General features: G+C 42.9%; 2 protein-coding genes across 3 annotated transcripts; one reads left to right on the forward strand and one right to left on the reverse strand.

Moving 5' to 3' along the window:
- Positions 1–414: 414 nt before the first annotated feature.
- On the reverse strand, positions 415–3,800 carry LOC146571645 (transmembrane emp24 domain-containing protein 6-like). The gene is made up of 4 exons (XM_085281328.1): positions 3,302–3,800; positions 2,951–3,077; positions 989–1,161; positions 415–752 (listed from the first exon to the last, which is right to left on the reverse strand). Exons 1-4 carry the CDS (start codon positions 3,725–3,727, stop codon positions 519–521), a joined length of 960 nt encoding a protein of 319 aa, XP_085137454.1. The 5' UTR covers positions 3,728–3,800; the 3' UTR covers positions 415–518.
- Positions 3,801–18,837: 15,037 nt separating this feature from the next.
- On the forward strand, positions 18,838–24,102 carry LOC146571646 (uncharacterized). Of its 2 annotated transcripts, none has more exons than XR_014893255.1 (2): positions 18,838–19,006; positions 23,176–23,274. XR_014893255.1 is itself a non-coding variant. In XM_085281329.1 (2 exons), exons 1-2 carry the CDS (start codon positions 22,803–22,805, stop codon positions 23,839–23,841), a joined length of 735 nt encoding a protein of 244 aa, XP_085137455.1. In that variant the 5' UTR covers positions 22,755–22,802; the 3' UTR covers positions 23,842–24,102. The 2 variants fall into 2 exon arrangements, 1 of the variants encoding a protein (XP_085137455.1); XM_085281329.1 differs by lacking the exon at positions 18,838–19,006 and adding an exon at positions 22,755–22,871 and having other exon boundaries at positions 23,176–24,102.
- The last annotated feature ends 9 nt before the right edge of the window (positions 24,103–24,111 follow it).

The raw sequence follows: 24,111 nt of genomic DNA on the forward strand, positions 1-24,111 counted from the left end.
ACAGAAGCCCCATAACCTACTGGCAACACAGTCTACTCATATTGTGTCACAAAGGCCCAGAGACCTGTAGGAAACCATTGAACCACCAATCATTCCCAACCCGTTGTAAGTGCTTGGTGATTAGCTGCTATTGCCCTGTCATGCTGGCCTAGAGACCGGTCCTTAACCCCTCGCCAACCGCCCATTGCTATGCCAACGTGTAGATTCTGCAAACAGCTGATGAATGGTTTCTGGAGAGTACTGGTAGCTATCAGTATAATATGTTTACATATTTTTAAAATCACCATCACATATATGTTATTGTTTTTATTTGTTATCAAACTGTATCAATGCAGTATGTTGTGAAAAAAAACGTGTTAAGATAACTGATCGAGTCTGTTTGGAAAAGCATCACAAAGTCTCAACATGATTATTTCTAATATTTATTCATTCAAAGAGAAAGAACCATCACTGCTTTTCAATTTGTTCGTGTCTGCCTTTCCTCCACAAAACATCCAGACATTTTTATTTTTAGTCTATCAGCATCGAGGCTTCTCGCCCTCTGTGCCGGTATTGTTGACAAAGAGGCTTTTGAGGAAGAGTAGCTGCAGGTACCCAGAGGTGACGATGAGGAGGCTGAGGGCCATCGACCACCAGGTGATGTACTTTGAGTTGGACTGCAGCAGGAAGTAGTCTACGCTCTTTCTCATCCGACTGAAGCCGTAGTGCCGGAACATGTGAAAGACGTAGGTCTCCACTTTGTGGGTCGTAGTCTGACACAGCAGAACAGACGCAGGTATAAAAATCTGTTTATTCACTTTTGATGTGTCAAACTCCAACAATCCCGCCTCTGCTACCAGTTACTGTTTTTAATTCATTTTGTGAAACACTTTGAACTTAAGTGTGAAGTTTAAATACATTTGACTTGTTTTGGCTCACCAACTGCTGTCAGTACTGCCACAGACACCACAACACTATAACAACTGTAACAGCAGGTAGCTATGTGTACCTCGATGACGCTCAGTGTGTTGTTCAGCTCTTTGCTGATCTCCTCCTTCTTCTTCTCCTCCTCCTCGCTCTTTGAGGGATCTTGGTAGGTGTCATAGTAAACACCAAAGCTGAGGGAAACCTGCATCGAGCCGAAACGGTTGTGGAAGTTGCTGAAGCACATCTGATAGAAACCTGGAAGTAGACAAGTCAAGATGTTTTTCTTTTTTTTTCCATATAGCACAGTTAAAAGTAACACAGCAAACACAAAATGTTTTCCAGTTAAAGCAAACCTATTACGTATCGCAGAATCCTGTGAAAATTGAGTTTATCCTTAATGTTTCCATAGGAATTAAAATCAGTTGTATTTGATTGGTGTATCCAACGGCAGATGTGAGAACCTTTGCAAATGCAGACGTTTTTGCAGTTTGCTGGTCTGCAGCATTCAGTTGTGTGTTAACACAATACTACAATCATCTCAGGAGTGGATGTTCCAGCAAATTCAACCTAAGACCATCCAAACGCTCAGAAAAACTGCAAAACCCCAAGAATTCTCATTCTCAGACTCTACAGGCCTCATGTTAAATGTTAAAGTTCATGAGAGTACAAATAGAAACAGACTGAACAAGTGTGACTTGTTTGGAAGGGTTACCAGGAGGAAGCCTCTTCTCTTTAACTGAACATTGCAGCAACGCTCAGGTTCCTTTGGACAGACAAAACCAAAGTGGACATGTTTGTCCATAAAGGAGAAAACGAAACACGTCAGACCAGCTGTCAGCACTGTGGTGGAGGGATGATGATCTGGGCTCCGTGCAGTGACTCAGTAAACCATGAACTCCTCTGTATACAAATGTATTCTAGAGTCAGATGTGAGGCCATCAGCCACAGGACGATGATACCAAGAAGAGTGCCAAACCTCCAAAAGAAAAAGAATCAAAGTGGTGCAATGCTCCAGCCAGTCCAGACCGCAGCCTGACGGAGAAGCTGTGGTGGGACCTTCAGAGAACGGTGCCGAAACCGACTGAAGAGTTGAGTCTCAATGATGAGACTAATAACATCTACAGAAGCGGTCCCCAACCCCCGGGCCTCGGACCGGTACCGGTCCGTGAGTCGTGTGGTACCGGGCCGCGAGAGTTGAGGCTCAGGTGTGAAATGTATGGTTTTCAGGGTTTTTATCGGTTTTCAGTGTTATTTTGTTATCGTTTTTATCGTTTACTCGGTTTTCCTGGGTCTTTCCACGTGTGTTATGAATAAATTTTCTTTTTTTCGGTACCGGTACTAGTTTTATTTTGTTGTATTTATCCATGACACCTTAAAGGCCGGTCCGTGAAAATATTGTCGAGCATAAACCGGTCCGTGGCGCAAAAAAGGTTGGGGACCGCTGATCTACAGGGTGCACGCACGAGGCATTGACGATGACGTGACAATGAGCAGTGACAAATAAATAATGACAGGATGAGAAACAGGTGAAAACATGGCTGGAAGAAACTAAAGAAACAGGAAGTACACTCCACATAACGAGCACAGGACAAAAGACTATCATAATAAAACAGGAAACAGACACAGGAAAACTAAACACTAACAAAATGTCCAAACTTAAAACACTGGCACCACCCAGGCACCATTACAGAAAAACATGATGAAAATTAGAAGATTTTATTGAACATTTCTGTAAAACTCCTGCAGGGTGAGATGCAGTGGGACGACCTGTATCATGAGAATAAAAGATGAAATCTCAATGGAAATCTCAAATGCTAATCTACCAGCTAACGCTAACAAGGTGTTTTTGTGTTTTAATAATTATTTGGCTGCTCACCTTTAAAACATGTATCTCTCTGACTTTACATCCTCTACGAGAGTTTGTGTTGTATCAACATTTAATGTTAAAGTGAATATCTAGACATAATTTCCTACAATCTGTTCATCGCATTCAGCTGAAGTGAAATAACAGCATGGAAGAGCTATCCATCAGACAGACAGCTACCTGATTCTGCAGCCTCAAAGTTGATCTGGCCCTTCGCATCATCAACAGTAGACAGCAACAGATCACTCGGAGTGTTGACGGTGACAGACAGGTGTCTGTCATGGCCGACTCCCATCACCCACTGGACCTACAAAACCAATACAGAGTTAAAAACCATACAGAGCGTCCACACACTGCAGGAACGAGCAGCAGCAGCTCTGTCAGTGTAAAATATCCTGTTTGATGTTACCACTGTGAGCTCTTTTCAACAGATGGTACCGATGCTGGTGTCCATGCTAATCTGACATTTGTGGGAAAACAGACTACATGTCAGGTGGCGTCACTTAGCTTGACACAGAGTTTTCTTCTTACCATGAAGTTCAAGTAAAATCTCTCTCCACGGTGAGCAAAGTGCCAGAAACACTCCAACCCAGCAGCAGGAAGCACTATAGCAAAGTCGTACTGGTCAGAACCCCAGAACAGCTCCTGGTCTGTGACGTCGGGGCGGGCGTTTGTCTGGGGAACCCCATGAGCTGAGCCCCAAAATAAAAAGCCCAGAAAGAAGCAGGGAATCCAGCACAGCATGTCTAAAACATGGAAGGGTGAGAGTAGAGTCTGTGCTGCAGTTAGATCAAAAATGATTAACCAGCCCTGAAATGTTTCCTCCTCTGCTGGGAAAACTGGACGGGCTGCACAGATGGAAGCACTGCTGATAGAGAGGAAAACCCTGCAGGAGGGAAACTCTCCAGGTGATCCAAACAAATGAACCTTGAAACTTCCACAGACAGATCCCGACATCCTGTGGAGGTTTGGACCACCGGTTCAGTAATATTTGACCATGTGGTGGATGTACATTTAGATTATTCTCATGGCCGTCATTTCAACATTTACATGAATCCATTGATCCACTGGTGAACAGGAAACAGCAGACATATGCCAACAGGAGAGTGGGTGTAGTGCTGAGAAGATGGTCTGATTGATGTTTTACATGATAAAACTTGTTTCCATTCTAGACAAAGATCATAAAGAGAATACAAACAGTATTGTTTAAATGATGGTTTCATTTATAAAGCGAAAAACTTTCCCCAAACCTGCCCTGTGTGCAAAAGTAACTGCCCCCTAAACCTGATCACTGGTTGTTCCACCCTCTGCAGCAGGAAGTGATCAGTGCTGAGCAGTTAAACATAATTAACTATCAATGAAATCATGTATGAATTATGATTCTGTGATTAACATACACTTCATATCACTTCTCATTTTCAAAATCATGTCGTTTAGCTTTGAAATGTCTGCATTTGTGAATAAAACATTCTCTTAGTAACAACATTTATTTAGATCCAACCATGCAAAATATGATTTTTGCCATTTTTCAAGTGGTCTTAAAGCTTTAATCAGGACTGTATCTGATATCACTTCAGTTTAATGTGAAAAAGCTGCATCAGTGTTTTGCTGGGATGCATCTGCTCCTCTGGCTTTCCTGTTAGCAGTGAGTGCATCGATGTCACAGAGGTTTTAGTGCAGCATAAACTCCAGCACATATTTTTGTCACTCTGGAGCACATTTCAGGAAAATAACAAGAAGTAAATGAAGGAAAGCGACAGAAGCCGACAGGATAAGACGAGCGTCATATCTGAGACAATAACCAGGGCCGGACCGTTTCTGACAGCTGCATCATTTTTATTGTGCAACAACACGGCAGCAGAGGACGGTTTGATTTGGTCTTGGGAATAAATCACTACTGGAAATCACAGGACTCAGATCAACACACGTCTGCTGTCCAGAACCAGGACGACGTGCTGAGATCACGGTGGGCGACAAATGTTCATCAGCAGAACGATGAGACAGAAACACAGAAGAGCCGTTTGGAAAGGCAGGAGGTACAGTGCTAACAGGCTGCAAGAAATATAAATACAGACTCACGTCTGTCTCTATCAGTACTTATCATGCAAAAGATACGACACACATGTGTGCAAAGAAGTGTCCAGGTTCATCCTGACCATCAACCTTTCTGACTGAAGGGCATTTCTGCCAGCAGAACTTCAGATATAAGCAGTGACGTGAGATATAAGACAATAACACTATCAGTCATGGTCTGGCAGTCCCAGAGCACAAAGCTCAGCAGGACATAAACAGCATGGAGTCATCAACATCATCAACAGAAGGCAGAAGAGCTTTGAATGTCCTTCAAGAAGTCTGGAGAAGTGTTCCTGCAGGTCCTCACAGAGACGCCAGAGAGCTGCTCAGAGAGTTCAGAGAGAGCTGAAGGATGAAGGTCAGACCATAATATTCCTCCAAAAGTGCCTTCATGGACCTGCAGCCGAAAATAGAAACCGATGCAAAGTGTTTATGCAGGTGAGAGAAGTTCACCTGAGGGCTCTTATTCAGCGTGCATGCCGAGCGCTGAGAGACGGAGGTTGTGCTGCAGGCAGACGTTTGGACGGCGACTCAGACTTCTCTTCTAGATGTCGTCAAATATTTGTCTACGAGATGACGACGAGACAGGTACCGTCCTCCTGAGTGCACAAAAACACACAAGTGAACACAGCAGCACACAAATCCACACGTCTGTGGACACGTCAGTGCCTGCAGACACTTTAGAAACGGCTGTGCTTCACTCCAACACTGAGGAAATGAACAAACTGACAGTTAACAATATGGAAAAATAAAAGGATCTCGCTGCTGCTGAAAAGTGTGAAATAGCTAAATGCCTTGGACACGTAGTGAAAACCTGAGATATTTCATGAAAACTTAATCGTGATCACCGCAACGTTAGGAGATCTGTGGCTGAGTCAGAGCACACACGGGTTCGTGCAGATAAAGGCACAACGAGGAAGGTTTCTGCAGGACAAATACATCCCATTAAGAGAGCAGCTGCTAAAAGGCCATTACAAAGCAGCAAACACATATTTGAAGCTGCTGGTGCCTCTGGAACCCCACCAACATCAAGGTGTAGGACATTTTGGACAATCGACAATCTTCTAACACAAAAACATACAAGTGTTCACTGAAGTAAACACACAGAGCAGTAGCAGATTTTTTTAAATGTTTTATTTATTTTCATTTGCTGCTAACTGCCTTGTTTTCATTTGTAGTTTTTGTAGTAGGAAGAACTACAAAATCTACAAATAAACAAAGAGCAGTTAGCAAATGTAGTGCTCTCCACTATGTGAAGCCCTCACATGAATTTTTAGATTTTTCAGTTTAAGCCAATTAAATGAAATCCAAAAATTCAGCCCCAACAATCAAATGATCCCCTATGAGCAAGCACTCTGGCAACGGTGGAGAGGAAAAACTCCCTTTTAACAGGAAGAAACCTCTGGCAGAACCAGGCTCAGGGAGGGGCGGTCTTCTGCCATGACTGGTTGGGGGGTGAGGGGCAAAATTAAATCAAACATAAAGGAGAGCACAGCGTATTTATGACAGGTCGGTGGACTGTGGCTCGAGTTCAAAAGATGCTCGAATTCCGCCTGAGGTGGTATGGACACCTCACTCTTGTTCCCGTACCGCTGGGCGCTGAAGATTTTCCACAATTTGTCTGAGTTCTGCCATCTCTTGCCTGAGTTGTGTGTTTTCTCGACAGAGTCGTGTGTTTTTTTGAATGTGTGGTGTGACATCGTGACGGAGTTCTGTGTGTTCTTGTCTGAGTTCTATGTAGTTTTCACTGAGTTGTGCTTTTTCTAGCTCGAGTTGTGCGTTTTCTTGAACGAGTTGTGCGTTTTCTTGACCGAGTTGTGTGTTTTCTCGACCGAGTCGTGTGTTTTCTTGAATGTGTCGTGTGACATCGTGACTGAAGTCTATGCACATTTCATTGACTCGTGCGAGTTCTTCGGTGAGTCGTGCGTGTTCTTCCCAGAGCTGTGCGTTTTGATGACGGAGTTGGTCTAACGGATCTGCTCTTGCCTGTGACATTTTTGTAAAGGTTTAAGGCTGAAGGGTGTCAAAGGGTAGCTGTGTCTCAAACAACTGTCTCTTTCTGCTGTAAACTGTTGAACGAGCTCCTATTTATAGACTCGGTGGGCGTGGCAGAGAATGCGATGTCGCTGTGACAAAACAATGATCCTTTGATCTTCTCAAAGGATCATTGTGATGTCGCCGTGACGTCACGATGATCGTTCGAGAAGATCAAAGGAGCGCTGTGGATCATTCTGCGCATGCTCAGATCAATGAACGGGAGAACTATTTGTAAATACTTTGCTAGCTAACAAAGGTGCTTTTAGCAACAGCTGGTGGTGGTTCGTCGCTATCAACCCTTAAACTCGTGAACTGGCTCTCTAGCTTTTCGATTGCTACTGTTGTCTATCACATATGTATTATTTGGAACCCAGCTTACCTGTAAAAACAGACAAACAGCAGGTAACAGGAACTACTCGGTGCGCCAGCTCGGCACCACTAGGCTGTGTCCCAATTCAGGGTCTGCACGCTTGAAGTACGCGCACTACGCACGGTGCGTACTATAAGTATGAGAAGTGCGGAAGTGAGAGGCTTGTGAAATAGGACGGTCTTGCCTTCGTCGCGCTGCTCAGGTTGCCTAGCAACCATGATACTAACCGCGAGAAACGTGTCATACAGCTTTGTGTGACAGAAACGAAGGAGAACATGTTTTGTTCATTTGAGACCAAAGGACCGTAAAACATGATTGTTGGGCTTCATTCCTGTGCTGAACAGTCATTTAAGATTAGCTAGTAAATAACAATTAGCTGATGTTGGTCATGAGACTAAAGTCATCTCACTGTGGTAATGTAAATATAATATGGCCAATATTAAAGTTATAGTCAGATTATTATGATATATTACAGCAGTGAGCTTGAACAGTTGTTTATATGTCCTATCACCTTAAATCTTCACTCAAAGACGAGTATCTGTGAGTGTGTATACAGATGTGTTATATATAAGAGACAAATATTGTTCGTTTAATACGTTGGCATTATTACATTTGGCTCAATGCTTACATATGTGTATAAAGCAAATGTACGAGCTGTGATAACTGTGTCTGATAGAATGAAGAGTAGACTGATATATGAAATATTCCTTTATTGGGTGAGAAAATCAGACCATGTCATAACTGCTGTAAGTCACACAGAATAGACATCAGAGCCTTAAACAGGCTGACGTCTGCTAAATGGGTCAAACTGGGCAGAAAGTCTACAAACACATAACATCCTTATAGAATATGATGTAACACTATAGATCAACTTAGCTCAGAATATATAAAGCATATAAACAGTTACAGCAATATGATGCAACAAACACAGCAGCTACTGATCCAAAATACTCAAAGCTTCATAGAACTGAAACCAACATTTATTTTAGCTCCATTCTGCTGCTGATACAGACTTTAGGTTTCTGAACATTAAACTTGTTGCTGCCTTTCATGGTGTGTAACTTGAAGGCCCTGAGTACTCTGAGTACTTTCTCCCACACTGGAAACACTGGGATGATCACATTATGTGAACATTACCTAATAAGACTGATTCAGTACAGACAGTTCTGTTAAACTTTCCTAGCAGTCCTTCACAAACAGGGAACAGTCTGTCTATTCTCTCCATCTGTCAGCTGCTGCTGGCTCTTCCTCCTCCTCTTCCTCACACACTGCCGAGTTTGTCCTGGTGGATCATCAGGGGTGCAAAGCCTCACAGATGATGTGCAGCAGTGGGTCCCTCAGTCTGTCCTCACTCTGGACACTTGCAGTCGTCACACATGGACATCAAATGTGTGATAAGCTGCAGGATTCAAACACAAGTGTAACTTATAAACACATGTTCATACTTTTATTCCACAATCAGAGAGAAAGAAACAGAGAGAGAGTGCAGGACAGACAGACAGGTGACAGTCTCAGGTGTACACACTGCTACACAACAGCACAGAGAAGCAGGATTTAGTGTTTGTGTTATTACGAGTGTAAACAAGAAGAGTTCCAGATGGTGCAGTGGACACATGTGTGACTGCTGTGATTAAAGCATCTTTCTTTCAGCTTAACGAGTGAACCGTCAGCTCGTTCAAACACACGTTAAAGTCCGTTTGGCTCGACACCACCGAACAGAGGCAGCAATATAACACAGCTCACATTAACAGTGCAGTGGATCCTGCTTGTGCCGTGATATTCAGGACTGCAAACCGAGCAGCATCACTGACTTTCAGCTTTTTGTGTTTGTGGATATATGACTGACTTTAATTATCCACAAAATCATCAGATTCTCTGCAAGATTAAGGTCGACTATATATATATTTATATATGGGGCGATCGTGGCTCGACCCTATATTATCACGCCCAAACCTCGCAATAATAGCGGTGTAACAACTTGTTCTTTGTGACAAGATAAACATGTCTCCTATACAAGATAAACACACCTTTACAATATTGACCACAGAAATGTACAATCAAGAACATTTTAACTGCTGGAACCATCTATTAAACTTCTTTATACATAAGCCATTTCTGTGACACTTACAGTATGTCTCTACCAGCTTTGCACATCTACAGACTGAAATCCTTGCGCATTCTTCTTTGCAAAACAGCTCCACAACTGCTCTGTGATGGCCTCAGAGGAGAATATTGGGAGCAACAACACCATGAAGTCCAAAGAACACCCCAGACAGGTCAAGGATAAAATTATTGAGAAATTTAAAGCAGGCTTAGGCTACAAAAAGATTTCCCAAGCCTTGAACATCCCACGGAGCACTGTTCAAGCCATCATTCAGAAATGGAAGGAGTATGGCACAACTGTAAACCTACCAAGACAAGGCCGTCCACCTAAACTCACAGGCCGAACAAGCAGAGCGCTGATCAGAAATGCAGCCAAGAGGCCCATGGTGACTCTGGACGAGCTGCAGAGATCTACAGCTCAGGTGGGGGAATCTGTCCACAGGACAACTATTAGTCGTGCACTGCACAAAGTTGGCCTTTATGGAAGAGTGGCAAGAAGAAAGCCATTGTTAACAGAAAACCAGAAGAAGTCCCGTTTGCAGTTTGCCCCAAGCCATGTGGGGACACAGCAAACATGTGGAAGAAGCTGCTCTGGTCAGATGAGACCAAAATGCAAAACGCTGTGTGTGGAAAACTAACACTGCACATCACTCTGAACACACCATCCCCACTGTCAGATATGGTGGTGGCAGCATCATGCTCTGGGGGGGCTTCTCTTCAGCAGGGACAGGGAAGCTGGTCAGAGTTGATGGGAAGATGGATGGAGCCAAATACAGGGCAATCTTGTAAGAAAACCTCTTGGAGTCTGCAAAAGACTTGAGACTGGGGCAGAGGTTCAGCTTCCAGCAGGACAACGACCCTGAACATAAAGCCAGGAAACAATGGGATGGTTTAAAACAAAACACATCCATGTGTTAGACTGGCCCAGTCAAAGTCCAGATCTAAATCCAATCCAGAATCTGTGGCAAGATCTGAAAACTGCTGTTCACAAACGCTGCCCATCTAATCTGACTGAGCTGGAGCTGTTTTACAAAGAAGAATGGGCAAAGATTTCAGTCTGTAGATGTGCAAAGCTGGTAGAGACAGACCCTAAAAGACTGGCAGCTGGAACTGCAGCAAAAGCTGGTTCTACAAACTATCGACTCAGGGGCTGAATAATTACACACACCCCACTTTGCAGTTATTTATTTGTAAAAAATGTTTGGAATCATGTATGATTTTCGTTCCACTTCTCACGTGTGCACCACTTTGTGTTGGTCTTTCACGTGGAATTCCAATAACATTGATTCATGTTTGTGGCTGTAATGTGACAAAATGTGGGAAAGTTCAAGGGGGCCAAATACTTTTGCAAGCCACTGTACATGCCAGCTGAGCAGCCTCAGGTAGTTCTCTAAAACATTTTAAATTATAAAGCTGGGTTTCACTACACCCTGAGAGGTCAGTGAAGGCAGCAGCGAGCTCATTTACCATCTTACAGTCTTCCAGTTTGATCTTCAGACACTCTGTCACCTGTCCCGACTGCTCCTGAGCTGCTGCCTCTTCTGGACACAGCACGCTGATCTTCACTCACACACACACACACACACACACACACACACACACACACACACACACACACACACACACACACACACACACACACACACACACACAGGTGAAATCTCTGGTATCTGAGGCACACAGTTGATGTAAAGGTAGGTTGGCTGTAAAAGGGGAGGAGCTAAAACATATATTTGAACTGTGATTCATGCAAAGCTACTCTAGTGGAGCAGAAGTAGAAACCCTTGATGTAATTCCTGTCTTCATGCGAACGTGCTATAATTCAGTCCGCACACAAATGTCCCCATGTCTGCTGACCTTGCAGACTTTTGTAAAAACTTGTGCTGTCAGCGTTAATCCCGTTAAAATGATGCTAACGCCATAACCGCATTAACACGGCAAATCTGCCTTAGCGAGTTATCGCGGATCGCCCCGTGCGTGGGGCGACATGGCACTAACGCGTTAATGAGCTAACCGTGCTAACGCATTGCAGCCCACGCTAACATACATATATACATATATATACACGTGTATGTATATATATATACAGGGAGTGCAGAATTATTAGGCAAATGAGTATTTTGTCCACATCATCCTCTTCATGCATGTTGTCTTACTCCAAGCTGTATAGGCTGGAAAGCCTACTACCAATTAAGCATATTAGGTGATGTGCATCTCTGTAATGAGAAGGGGTGTGGTCTAATGACATCAACACCCTATATCAGGTGTGCATAATTATTAGGCAACGTCCTTTCCTTTGGCAAAATGGGTCAAAAGAAGGACTTGACAGGCTCAGAAAAGTCAAAAATAGTGAGATATCTTGCAGAGGGATGCAGCAGTCTCAAAATTGCAAAGCTTCTGAAGCGTGATCATCGAACAATCAAGCGTTTCATTCAAAATAGTCAACAGGGTCGCAAGAAGCGTGTGGAAAACCCAAGGCGCAAAATAACTGCCCATGAACTGAGAAAAGTCAAGCGTGCAGCTGCCAAGATGCCACTTGCCACCAGTTTGGCCATATTTCAGAGCTGCAACATCACTGGAGTGCCCAAAAGCACAAGGTGTGCAATACTCAGAGACATGGCCAAGGTAAGAAAGGCTGAAAGACGACCACCACTGAACAAGACACACAAGCTGAAACGTCAAGACTGGGCCAAGAAATATCTCAAGACTGGTTTTTCTAAGGTTTTATGGACTGATGAAATGAGAGTGAGTCTTGATGGGCCAGATGGATGGGCCCGTGGCTGGATTGGTAAAGGGCAGAGAGCTCCAGTCCCACTCAGACGCCAGCAAGGTGGAGGTGGAGTACTGGTTTGGGCTGGTATTCAATTCAATTCAATTCAATTCAATTCAATTCAATTCAATTCAATTCAATTCAATTCAATTTTATTTATATAGCGCCAAATCACAACAAAAGTCGCCTCAAGGCGCTTCATAGTGTCATGATTCGAGTTTTGAGGAGAAGACAAACGACTGCATGGTCTCAGTAGATGTCAGAATAGTGATTTTTATTACACATATGTACATATGGGGAAGATGAGCATCACAAGCCTTTTAGAGCCGATCTCCCCCGAACAAGCATCTCACAAGGCTTTTATTACAATGATGACGTCAAGTCACATGATAAGTATCAGTCAGTTCTCAGAACTCAGGAAGTTCCCCTCACTCCACAAGTTCTCCTTATAAGGCCTCCAGATGTTTCCACTCAGCCCAGCACTCAGAGAAAACCAGTGTGTGTTGTGTGTATATCTATTCGTGTCTATTGTGAAAGTATATCTATCAGAAAACTGTCCTCAGACAACCCTCCTATTCTTACTAAGTGTGTGTGTACACATTCATGTGTTATATAAGAGCGTGCATGTACTTTAAAGGCCTGTGTACGTGCAGAACTACACGCAGGCGGGCCGGGCCCAACAGGACGGGTGGGTCTGAATGGTGTGACTGCACTAAAGTGCAACAACTTAAGTAGATAACAAGAATGATACAGAACCTCACTGAACAATCAGTGTGCATTAATATTTACTCAAAGTAACACAGATGTAATTAAAAGATTATTCTGTCAACCGATTTAACAATGGTAAATGATTAATCAATGATAACTAATTGTGAGAATACATAATAAAATATCTCCTGGTCACAATAGATACAGAGAAAAACCCAACAATCATATGACCCCCTATGAGCAAGCACTTTGGCGACAGTGGGAAGGAAAAACTCCCTTTTAACAGGAAGAAACCTCCTGCAGAACCAGGCTCAGGGAGGGGCGGGGCCATCTGCTGCGACCGGTTGGGGTGAGAGAAGGAAGACAGGATAAAGACATGCTGTGGAAGAGAGACAGAGATTAATAACAGATATGATTCAATGCAGAGAGGTCTGTTAACACATAGTGAGTGAGAAAGGTGACTGGAAAGGAAAAACTCAATGCATCATGGGAATCCCCAGCAGCCTACGTCTATTGCAGCATAACTAAGGGAGGATTCAGGGTCACCTGGTCCAGCCCTAACTATATGCTTTAGCAAAAAGGAAAGTTTGAAGCCTAATCTTGAAAGTAGAGATAGTGTCTGTCTCCTGAATCCAAACTGGAAGCTGGTTCCACAGAAGAGGGGCCTGAAAACTGAAGGCTCTGCCTCCCATTCTACTTTTAAATACTCTAGGAACAACAAGTAGGCCTGCAGAGCGAGAGCGAAGTGCTCTAATAGGGTGATATGGTACTACAAGGTCATTAAGATAAGATGGGGCCTGATTATTTAAGACCTTGTATGTGAGGAGCAGGATTTTGAATTCAATTCTGGATTTAACAGGAAGCCAATGAAGGGAAACCAAAACAGGAGAAATCTGCTCTGAGGAAAGATCGTTGTTGTAGCCACAGCTGCCCTGGGGCAGACTGACAGAAGCGAGGCTGCCATATCACGCCATCGGCCCCTCTGGCCAACACCAGTAGGCAAGTAGGGTAAAGTGTCTTGCCCAGGGACACAACGACCAAGACAGAGAGCCCAGGGATCGAACCGGCGACCTTCCGGTTACAGATGCGATTCCCAACCCCCTGAGCCACGGTCGCCCAATAAAAAAATGACTCCAAGGTTCCTCACAGTGTTACTGGAGGCCAAGGTAATGCCATCCAGGGTAAGAATCTGGTTAGATACCATATTTCTAAGATTTTCAGGGCCGAGTATCATCAAAGATGAGCTTGTGGGGCCTTTTCGGGTTGAGGATGGAGTCAAGCTCAACTCCCAGTCCTACTGCCAGTTTCTGGAAGACACCTTCTTCAAGCAGTGGTACAGGAAGAAGTCTGCATCCTTCAAGAAAAACATGATTTTCATGCAGGACAATGCTCCATCACACGCGTCCAAGTACTCCACAGCGTGGCTGGCAAGAAAGGGTATAAAAGAAGAAAAACTAATGACATGGCCTCCTTGTTCACCTGATCTGAACCCCATTGAGAACCTGTGGTCCATCATCAAATGTGAGATTTAAAGGAGGGAAAACAGTACACCTCTCTGAACAGTGTCTGGGAGGCTGTGGTTGCTGCTGCACGCAATGTTGATGGTGAACAGATCAAAACACTGACAGAATCCATGGATGGCAGGCTTTTGAGTGTCCTTGCAAAGAAAGGTGGCTATATTGGTCGCTGATTTGTTTTGTTTTTGAATGTCAGAAATGTATATTTGTGAATGTGGAGATGTTATATTGGTTTCACTGGTAAAAAGAAATCATTGAAATGGGTATATATTTGTTTTTTGTTAAGTTGCCTAATAATTCTGCACAGTAATAGTCACCTGCACACACAGATATCCCCCTAAAATAGCTCAAACTAAAAACAAACTAAAAACTACTTCCAAAAACATTCAGCTTTGATATTAATGAGTTTTTTGGGTTCATTGAGAACATGGTTGTTGTTCAATAATAAAATTATTCCTCAAAAATACAACTTGCCTAATAATTCTGCACTCCCTGTATACACACACACACATATATATACACACACATATATATACACACACATATATATACACACATATATATATATATATATATATATAATTGGGAGAATTGAACAATACATACATACATGCACACACAGACATACATATATATATATATGTATGTCTGTGTGTGCATGTATGTATGTATTGTTCAATTCTCCCAATTCTTTTGATCTTTGGGCTGAAGGAAGGACAATACTCGGTGTATAAATGCTCAATCAACAATCCTTTATTCCATACAATTCAACACTTTAAGAGCACAAACCCTCCGGATGGGGAGACATGCATGCAGAGTGACACAGCAAATCTCAAACTGGTGGAGGGTTACTCAAGCTCTTATAGCCTCTAATGGGCAACACCTAGTCGTAAAGGCCTAAACATTCACATTCTTTCTCTCACACGGCGCCCAAGTTATGACCTCGGCTCATTGTTTTTCCTGCTCCCAACAAGGTGGTGGGGTGAACCTCCTGTGGAATGTGCTCTGTCTCCTCTGCTATCAGAACAGCAAGGCCCTGACTCTCTGCACACAATATTCTCTTCTTAACTCAGCAGTATAGTGCATCATAAAACAATATCATCCATTCACAATAAATCAGCAGTCTAATGTTCTAATATATGGTATACATATACATATGTGTATGTATGTGTATATATATGTATGTTTGTCATTGTTAACGTCACACCTAAAAACATAGCTTTTACTTTACGGTACAACAGGTATCATTTACCGTAATACCTGTTATATGCACGCGTGATACACAATAATAACACATAATAACCAATCAGACAGATTCATCAGGTAACATGAGAACATTCACTGCCTGGAACAGCGTATGGATGCTAGGGCTCCGGTGCACCGTCAGCCTCAGAATCTCCAGCTACTGGCTACTGTGCTGCTGTAGATGGAGGGCAACCAGCTATGTGATGGTGATTAACTTATTCACCACAAGGTGTCACTGCTGTGCTTCCCAACAACACTCACGCTACAAGGTGAGAGTCCCCTTTGTTGTGTCAGTTAGTGATGGAGACATATACAGGTATTTGCAGCAAACTATAATTGATTGTTCTTCTCTCCTAACTTCAGTGCAGCTTGTAGAATAAAAATATAAATGAAACTGTTAACATTAAAGCTAACAGCTGGCTGCTTTCACCTTTACTTTGTGCTACATTCCTGTTCATCAAAACATCATTGCAGACAAATAAGGTCTCCATGTACCTGACCTGAGTGCATCTCTTAGAAACAAAATATCACCTCTCATTCTATTGGCTGTACCTTCCAGTGTTGGGTAAGTTACTTTAAATTAGTAACTTAGTTACATTACTAGTTACTTCTATCAAAAGTAACTCAGTTACTTCAAGTTACTCGTTACTTTCAGAGTAACTAGTTACTAGGGAAAGTAACTTTGGTTTTACTCAGAATTCTCTTGTTAATGTGTTGCTTCCGTAACTGGATACCCAGCCAGACTGTCAGTCTTCTAGCTTGCTTACTTGCCACAGTGCACTGTGCCACCTACCAATAGAAAGGAAAAAAGTAATGTGCACATTTCCACGAGAGAAATCCCACGCCTGATTCTATCCTATCCTGCTTTTTACATCCAACACAAAAACTGCAGTCGTGGTGCTTTGACTGTACTCAGAACTCGGAAATTCTGCCTTCTGAATAGGAAGATGTAGGTAACACCAGACTGCAGATGAGCTGCTTACAGGGCTGGACTGGGACAAAAAATCGGCCCGGGGAATTTGACTAGAGACCGGCCGCCATTATAGGAAAAATCATAAAGCCTTTGAATGAAAATAAACCCTGTTGTGACAGTGATGTACACTGTTCTGATGGTATATATGCATCAATCTATCAATCGTTTGTTGTAAGACTCAGATAATTATTTTTTTAAAAGCGAGACATTTTAAATGATAATAAGAAAGAAAAGTATTTCTTTGTGCCCCCCTCTCCCTGTTAATGCCCTACATGGCCCCCTGGCAGCACTTTGCTAGACCCGCCCCTGCACAGTTACCAGCTGTCAGCTACTTAGAAAAGGATCCTGGTGTTATTCGTCTCTCAGAAACAGTTCATAACTTCAACTCATTCATGTCACCTAAAAGGTAAACCTGTTTCTCCATCACCTGTTCAGCTCTGATGGTTCAGTAAGGACATCTCCTGGTTTCATCTTCATGTTTCCCTCTCACCACATATCCAAACCGACATCATGACCAGCAGCTTTACAGCTGTGGCTCCAGCAAACATCAGCTGATACTAGAAAGTAATATTAAATAAATTCTAACAACAGCTGATCAAGCTTGAACGTGCTGCTGTTGTTTATCCGCTGGTTTCCTCTTTCTGGCACAAAGTGGGCGATAAACAAACAACAGAGAAAAGCCGATCAGCTGATCATTGATCAGTTTCATGATTGAAGTAGAAACAGGAGAGGGAGGGGGGAGAATGAAAGAAGAAGAGGCAGCTGTGCAGCAAAGACACAGAATAACTGCAGCTTTGTCTTTTTCATTGTAGCTGAATTACGGGACAAACTGTTCCTTTTCACCTCAATAAGAAACGCGTAATATTTTCTCTGAATACCAGACGATTCTGTTTTTTACGGGACGGTTCAACATCAGTAACATAGCACCACCCAGCTGTATAGAAACTCCGTCATGCTAGCTAGCACGCAGTACGAAAAAGTCAGCACAGCTAAAATAAACTCCACCTAAACTTGGTTCATATCTGACCCAGAGAGACTGCAGGTCATAACTTCTTACCTGAAGTTCAGTTCACACTCGGACCGGCGGCCGCCTCGGGTCTCTCCTCCTGTCTCCCCTTTCCCTCCTCCACCTGCTGCCTCCACCACTTGCTAATGTTATTGAATCTGTGGAAGCTCCGCGATGCCACCACACGAACGAATAACGTGCCTATCTAAATCCCAGTAACGAGTAACGCGTTCCTGGTTTTGGCATAATAACTAGTTACCGTGCTACTTACCACAATAATAACGTAGTTACTGTAACGCGTTACTTAATAACGCCTTAGTCCCAACACTGGTACCTTCATGATGTAAACAATGACGTGCATGCAGCGCAGGTATCGCCTCCAACTGTGCAGCCTTACTGGGTTTGCTGTGAAATATTTAAAGAGACCAAATATTTGCCGCTCACATCAAACTGGACTCTATGAACTAGAATTAGTTCAAAAACAATTGGTTAACATTTCTGTTTTTACATTTACGATTACCAACACACACCACAGAAACGTCTTTTCACAGAGGGCCACTTCCTGTGTGGATGAAGCAAACCGACAGCAGGCAGTTGTGATTCGCTGGCTGTGACTCACCTGAAGCGTTACAGGCCTCTCTGCTTGGACTGTTGGGCTGAGGCTCACCTGGGTCAGGATTGGACCGTCTGTGCTCAGAACATCGGCTCACTCTGATTCAATTCATGTCAGAACAAAACCAAGAACAGCTGGGTGGTAACTAAGTACAAAATACTTAAGCATTCCAGGTATCCGTGCTTTACTTTGAAGTATTCTGCTGATAATAAACGGGGCTAACGCAGATCGTTGTGTCTGTTGCTGTACGTCAGCACAGAGATGTTTCAGATAAATCACCTAAAAAACTCACAAGAATGAAATTGACATTCATTTTCCTCAACACCTGAGCAGCAACACTTGTGACCTCCACTGACTGGTAAATACCCAAACTCTTTACTCCTCTGCTCCTGTACGATGGGAGATTTTACCCTGGAGTCATCTTTGTTAAAACCAGCAGCAGTTTAATATTTTTAACTATGCTTTGAAAGTGTTTTCTTCAAATGGGAATTTAGAGTTGAAACGTGTTGTATTCAGCAGCCAGAGGCTAAATCCTGCCCTTCACTAACTTTAATACATTTTGACCTGCCAGGTTGTAGCTGTGGTCCGGTGCACAGAAGAGTGCACCTCTGCTGCATTTGCAATAAAAAGCTGACCAACGCAGAATGAAACTTAAAGGGAAGTTGGTGCCGGAGACAAAGAGAAACCTGTGCATGGATCTTCTCTCTTGATTTGTTGCAGGGAGGCTGCAGGGAGTCACTGAGCTCAAAGGAGTGTGTAGCTACGGCACAACAAGCAGTTTCTTTGAGCCGAATATAAAAGTGACGGAGCTTTATGTGCAGGTAAGTTGTAAGACTACGCCCGTTGTCCAGCGTGCTGTTGCCTAAATAACAAAGAAAACAATGACCCTGTCATGTCTGCGTCAGTCTTGAAAGGACAAACAGCATAATTATGCAGTTGCCACTTTAAAATAATCCTTCTTGTCAGTGGAAATTCTTTGTCATTTCCCAACACGGACACTTGCAGCATGCTCTCATTTATGAGAAACTGGTGGAGTTTCTACGCCCAAAGATAACGATCTTTCCTCAAATGCATTCTTTTGTAAAAACAAACTCACAGTGAAGAATGTGAAGGTGGACACGTATCAGTGCCACTCTGTTAACCTGCTTAACCTGCAGTAACCGAACATTCAAGAGATTCCCCACCCCACCCCCGAATGCACAGACCGAGTGGATAGCTCACAAAATGTGTCTTTTTTCACAACAAATTCTCTCTTAATGTCCATGAAAGAACTAGAAAAGCTGATCGCGTCCTTGATTGTTAACGTGAGCTTGTCCATTGCTCAAATGAGCTGAGCTTTAAATCAGCAGAAATAAAAAGCTAAGTGTTTCTTTTATACAGCAGTTAAATGTGGAATCAGCTGCTGCCACTGGGTCCAGTTTTACACGTTTGTATGAAAGTATATTTAAAGCTCCAGAAAAGTTTCATTTACCCCTAAAGATGCAAAATGCTCTTCATGCTTCGTTAGAAACTGCATTACTTATAAATGTGGAAATTATATATTTATTATTATTTATTTTTAAAAAAGGAGAACACTGAGGTCGATTAGCTCAGAACTTTGTTTTATATCTTCTCTTTGAACAAGATAGAAATTTAGGGGTAACATGGCCTTACAAACCTATTACACACAGCCTATTCAGTTCATAGGCTGTGTCTATGAACTAAAATTAGTTAAACAATTGGTTAACATTTCTGTTTTTACGTTTGACTACGCACGTTTAGCTTCATTTCTGCAGTTCCACAATAGTATGTGTGTTTTATCCTTGGTATGAAAAATGTTCAGCTGCTGACGGGACAGAGTTCTTTGGAGTCGTGATGCAAAAACAACCTTTATCTTCACGGCGATGTCACACAGACACACTGAACACTGATTCTGAGGAATGCTTGACTTAACAAACACTGGTTGTTGCACAATCACAAAGCAGAACATGAACATATTTCAGTCTTCTTCTTCCTCCTGCTCCCTTCAGGGGGCGCCACAGCAGATCATCAGCCGCCATCTCCTCCTATCCCAGCATCCTCCTCTGTCACACCAACCCTCTGCATGTCCTCCGTCACTGCGTCCTTTGAGGTCTTCCTCTTTTCCTCCTGCCTGGCAGCTCCATCTTCATCACTCTGTCCAGTATATCCACTGTCCTTCATTCCCTGCTCGGTCATCTCTTTTCACTTCCTGTGTCATTGTCTTTTATTTTCTTATCTCTAGTCTATGTCAGAGCGCCTGTTTCCAGGCCCCGTCTGCGGTCTCCAGTTCCTTGTGCCTTTGGATTTTCTCCCTTTTGGACTTTTCACTTTTGCCCATTGGGACTTTGTTTTGTTTTCTCATTGTTTGTTAAATCTCACCTGTTTTCCATGTCTGCATTTTCACATCTCAAAGTGATATTTGAGTCAATTTCAGGGCCTGTAAAGAAGTTTAATCAGTAATTCAGCTTCTACCAGGTTCTGACTGTGAGCCTCAATTACACATACAGTCGGGGAAGATGGCCCCGCCCCTCCCTGAGCCTGGTTCTGCTGGAGGTTTCTTCCTGTTAAAAGGGAGTTTTTCCTTCCCACTGTCGCCAAAGTGCTGCTCATAGGGGGTCACATGATTGTTGGATTTTTCTCTGTATGTAGTATTGGATTGTCTACCTTAGAAGAGGAAAGCAGGTATTTGTTAGACCTTTCTCAACTTCAACACATTCTGTATACATGTTCTTCTACATGAGGTGTATATGTACAGTGGCAAGTGTTCATATTTTCTGCTTGTGAAGTTGTGTCTCATTGTTGTTTTTTAAATTCTTCAAATGCAGTCATCACTTCAAACTATTCACAGTAAATGATTTTTTGTTTCTATGGGCGGAGTCTCCAACTTTGTGATTGCAGCCTTTTCTTAGAACATAAATCTGTGTGTAATCCACCAGTTTAATGTATCCTTCCAGTTACTTTGGAAGCTCTCACACTCAGACCTCTGAGCCGAATCTGAAACTTCCTTTTTGAGAGATTTCAGGTTCAGCTCATCAGAGCTTCCAGATGAAGTTCATCCCAGTTTAATTCTGATACCACTTACAGGGACGCTTCCCCTGCTCTTTGTGATAAATCCTTAAAGTATTTTTCTGGAAAGATCTCAGCTTTAAGGGCTTCTCATCCATCTCACCCATCATCAGTTTTAGACCCAGTTCCAGCCTCTGAATGCTTGACTGTCTTCCAACAGTTTGAGCCAGTGTCTTATTCTGCTTTAAAAGATATAATTGATCATCTCAAAATCTCTGGTTCCCCGCATGATATTCTTCCTTCTCGTTTCTTTAAGGAAGCTTTACATGTTATTGGTCCTTGTATCTTATCTCTGCTGAATGCATCATTGTCATCAGGTTGTGTACCGTCTCTCTAAGCATGCTGTTGTGCAACCTATTATGAAAAAGAAAAATCTTGACCCTAATGCTCTCACTAACTACAGGCCGATCTCCAAACTCCCTTTTATTTCCAAAATATTGGAAAAGGTAGTTCTAAGACAACTTCAGGCCTTTTTAGATGTAAATGGTATTAATGACAAGTTTCAGTCTGGTTTGAAACCTCGCCACAGCACAGAGACAGCCTTACTTAGAGTTTTTAATGATCTTCTTTTAACTGCTGACTCTGGATATTCTGTGGTTTTAGTTTTACTTGACTTGACTGCTGCTTTGGTTAACCACAACATTCTTCTATCAAGAGTGGAACATGTTGTTGGTCTCAAAGGTACGGTTTTATCTTGGTTTAAATCCTACCTCTCAGAGAGGTCGTTCTCTGTTGCTATGGGGCAACACTCCTCGGCTTCTGCCCCTATTTACTGTGGTGTGCCTCAAGGGTCCGTGCTCGGTCCTGCTCTCTTCTCTTTGTACATGTTGCCCTTGGGATTAATTTTTAGTAAATACAACATCTCCTTTCACTGTTATGCTGATGATATCCAGATTTATTCACCTTTGAAATCCGATGTGACTGCTTCTTTGCAACCTCTGTTCAACTGCTTGCATGAAGTTAAAATTTGGTTATCACATAATTTTCTTACATTGAACGAGACCGAAATCATAGTCTTTGGTAGTCACACTCCGCTAAACCAGTTAGCTGATGCCCTAGGCCCTCTCGCTAGCCATCTCTCGCCCACTGTAAGGAACCTCGGAGTGTTCCTGGAGGGCTCTTTTAAACTTGAGAAACAGGTCTCCACTGTGGTAAAAAACAGCTTTTACCAGTTGCGTCAGATATCCAAAGCAAAGCCATTCCTTCCTTTAAAAGATCTTGAAAAGCTTATCCACGCATTTATTACATCCAGATCGGACTACTGTAACTCCCTCTACTCGGGCCTCCAACACTCCTCTCTTTGCCGGCTCCAGTTAATTCAAAATGCAGCTGCGCGTCTTTTAACAGGTACGAGAATTCATGAACACATAACTCCAATGTTAGCCAAATTACATTGGCTCCCTGTTAAATATCGCAAAGATTTTAAAATTATTTTGTTCACTTTTAATATTCTGAATAATTTAGCGCCCAGCTATCTGAACTACTCCACTCATACAATCCCAACAGAGCAGATCGTCCAATCACAGGCTCCTAGCACAACCTAGGTCTCGAATGAAGTCGAGAGGTGACCGGGCCTTTGCATCCGTGGCACCCAGACTCTGGAATAACCTCCCTGTTCATGTTCGTACTGCCGAGTCGATCCAGTCTTTTAAATCACGTCTTAAAACTTATCTTTTTACTTTGGCTTTTGATTCTAACTAGTTGGTCTAGCTTGTTGTGTTGTTACCTATTGTTTGTTGTCCTGTTTTATTGTTTGTTTTAATTGTCTCATGCTTATACTGACTGTGAAGCACTATGGTCAACACTGTTGTTTTAATATGTGCTATATAAATAAATTTCGATTTGATTTTGATTTGAATTCAGTCTAGTTAAGTTTACTTCTCCATGGCACCGTTACAGTTCTGTTACCTTTCTTTCCTTACAGTTCACCATGGATAAGCTGGTCTCCGAACTTTTCGGCCTCTGCCCAACCATCATCGAGATGTATGACAATATGAAGGACAATGACGAACGCTGCAGGCGGATTGCTGACAGGGTCAGAGCTTTGGAGGGACTGATTTTAACCGTCAAAGAAAGGGGATCAGGCAGAAACTCTGGCGCTGTGGAGAAAGCGCTGAAGGAACTCCACACCATCTTGAAACATGCTGAGAAACTGGTGTCAAAATTCTCAAAAAATAATCGGCTTAAGCAGTTCATGATGTCAGGCAGCATTGGAGCAAAGTTCAGCGAGGTGAACCAAAGACTCACTGAGAACTTCCAGATGCTTTCTGGAGCTCTGCAGGTTGAGCAGAGCGACATACTGCACAAGGTGTATGAAACTGTTTTAGGGCGCCCCTACACACCGCTGCCTAACCCCCCATGTCCTACGCTTTCCCCAGCAGCACCGCCTATCCCCTCTCCTCCCGTGCCTGCCGCCTACATCATGGCACCCATGCGGGCTTCGACGCCTGTTCTGGCCCAGCCTTTCTGCAAAACTACAACAGTTCGCGTTCTTGTCTCCAATAACATGCCCCCGATGCCCGTCATTAGGACCATCAGCCCTGTTTCTGTCGTCAGAACTGTTTCACCGATGGGTTTTCGGCTCTACTAGTTTGGCCAGTCGCTTTGCATGATTTGTGATCAATAATAATCCCTATTTAATCCTCATGGGCCTTCATTCCTCCTGGAAGGTCTTCTTGACTGGGAAGCTGTGAAGGTAACTTTCATTCTCGAGAAATTCTTTTGTAAAAGAAATACTACTTTTTTTCACGATTAAATAGATTTGAGAGGGATTCAAAAACAAACAATTTTAATAAAGTTTTGTGAAACAATGAAATTATTCCTTGCTGAAATGAGTGCACACATATTTATTCTCTTTCAC

This window comes from Mchenga conophoros, linkage group LG7 (assembly GCF_057382185.1).
Source record: "Mchenga conophoros isolate Kocher_MC1m ecotype Shallow Benthic linkage group LG7, M_conophoros_male_GT1.1, whole genome shotgun sequence".
NCBI lineage: Eukaryota > Metazoa > Chordata > Actinopteri > Cichliformes > Cichlidae > Mchenga > Mchenga conophoros.

What these genes read in the sequence shown, in the direction of transcription:
- LOC146571645 (XM_085281328.1), bottom strand. Translation starts at nt 3,727, where the DNA reads ATGTCGGGATCTGTCTGTGGAAGTTTCAAGGTTCATTTGTTTGGATCA. An exon ending in CTTTGAGGCTGCAGAATCAG is followed by an intron (nt 1,162 to 2,950) that starts GTAGCTGTCTGT and finishes GTCTACTTCCAG; the next exon opens with GTTTCTATCAGATGTGCTTC. An exon ending in ACACACTGAGCGTCATCGAG is followed by an intron (nt 753 to 988) that starts GTACACATAGCT and finishes CTGCTGTGTCAG; the next exon opens with ACTACGACCCACAAAGTGGA.
- LOC146571646 (XM_085281329.1), top strand. Translation starts at nt 22,803, where the DNA reads ATGAAGTCGAGAGGTGACCGGGCCTTTGCATCCGTGGCACCCAGACTC. An exon ending in GGAATAACCTCCCTGTTCAT is followed by an intron (nt 22,872 to 23,175) that starts GTTCGTACTGCC and finishes CTTTCCTTACAG; the next exon opens with TTCACCATGGATAAGCTGGT.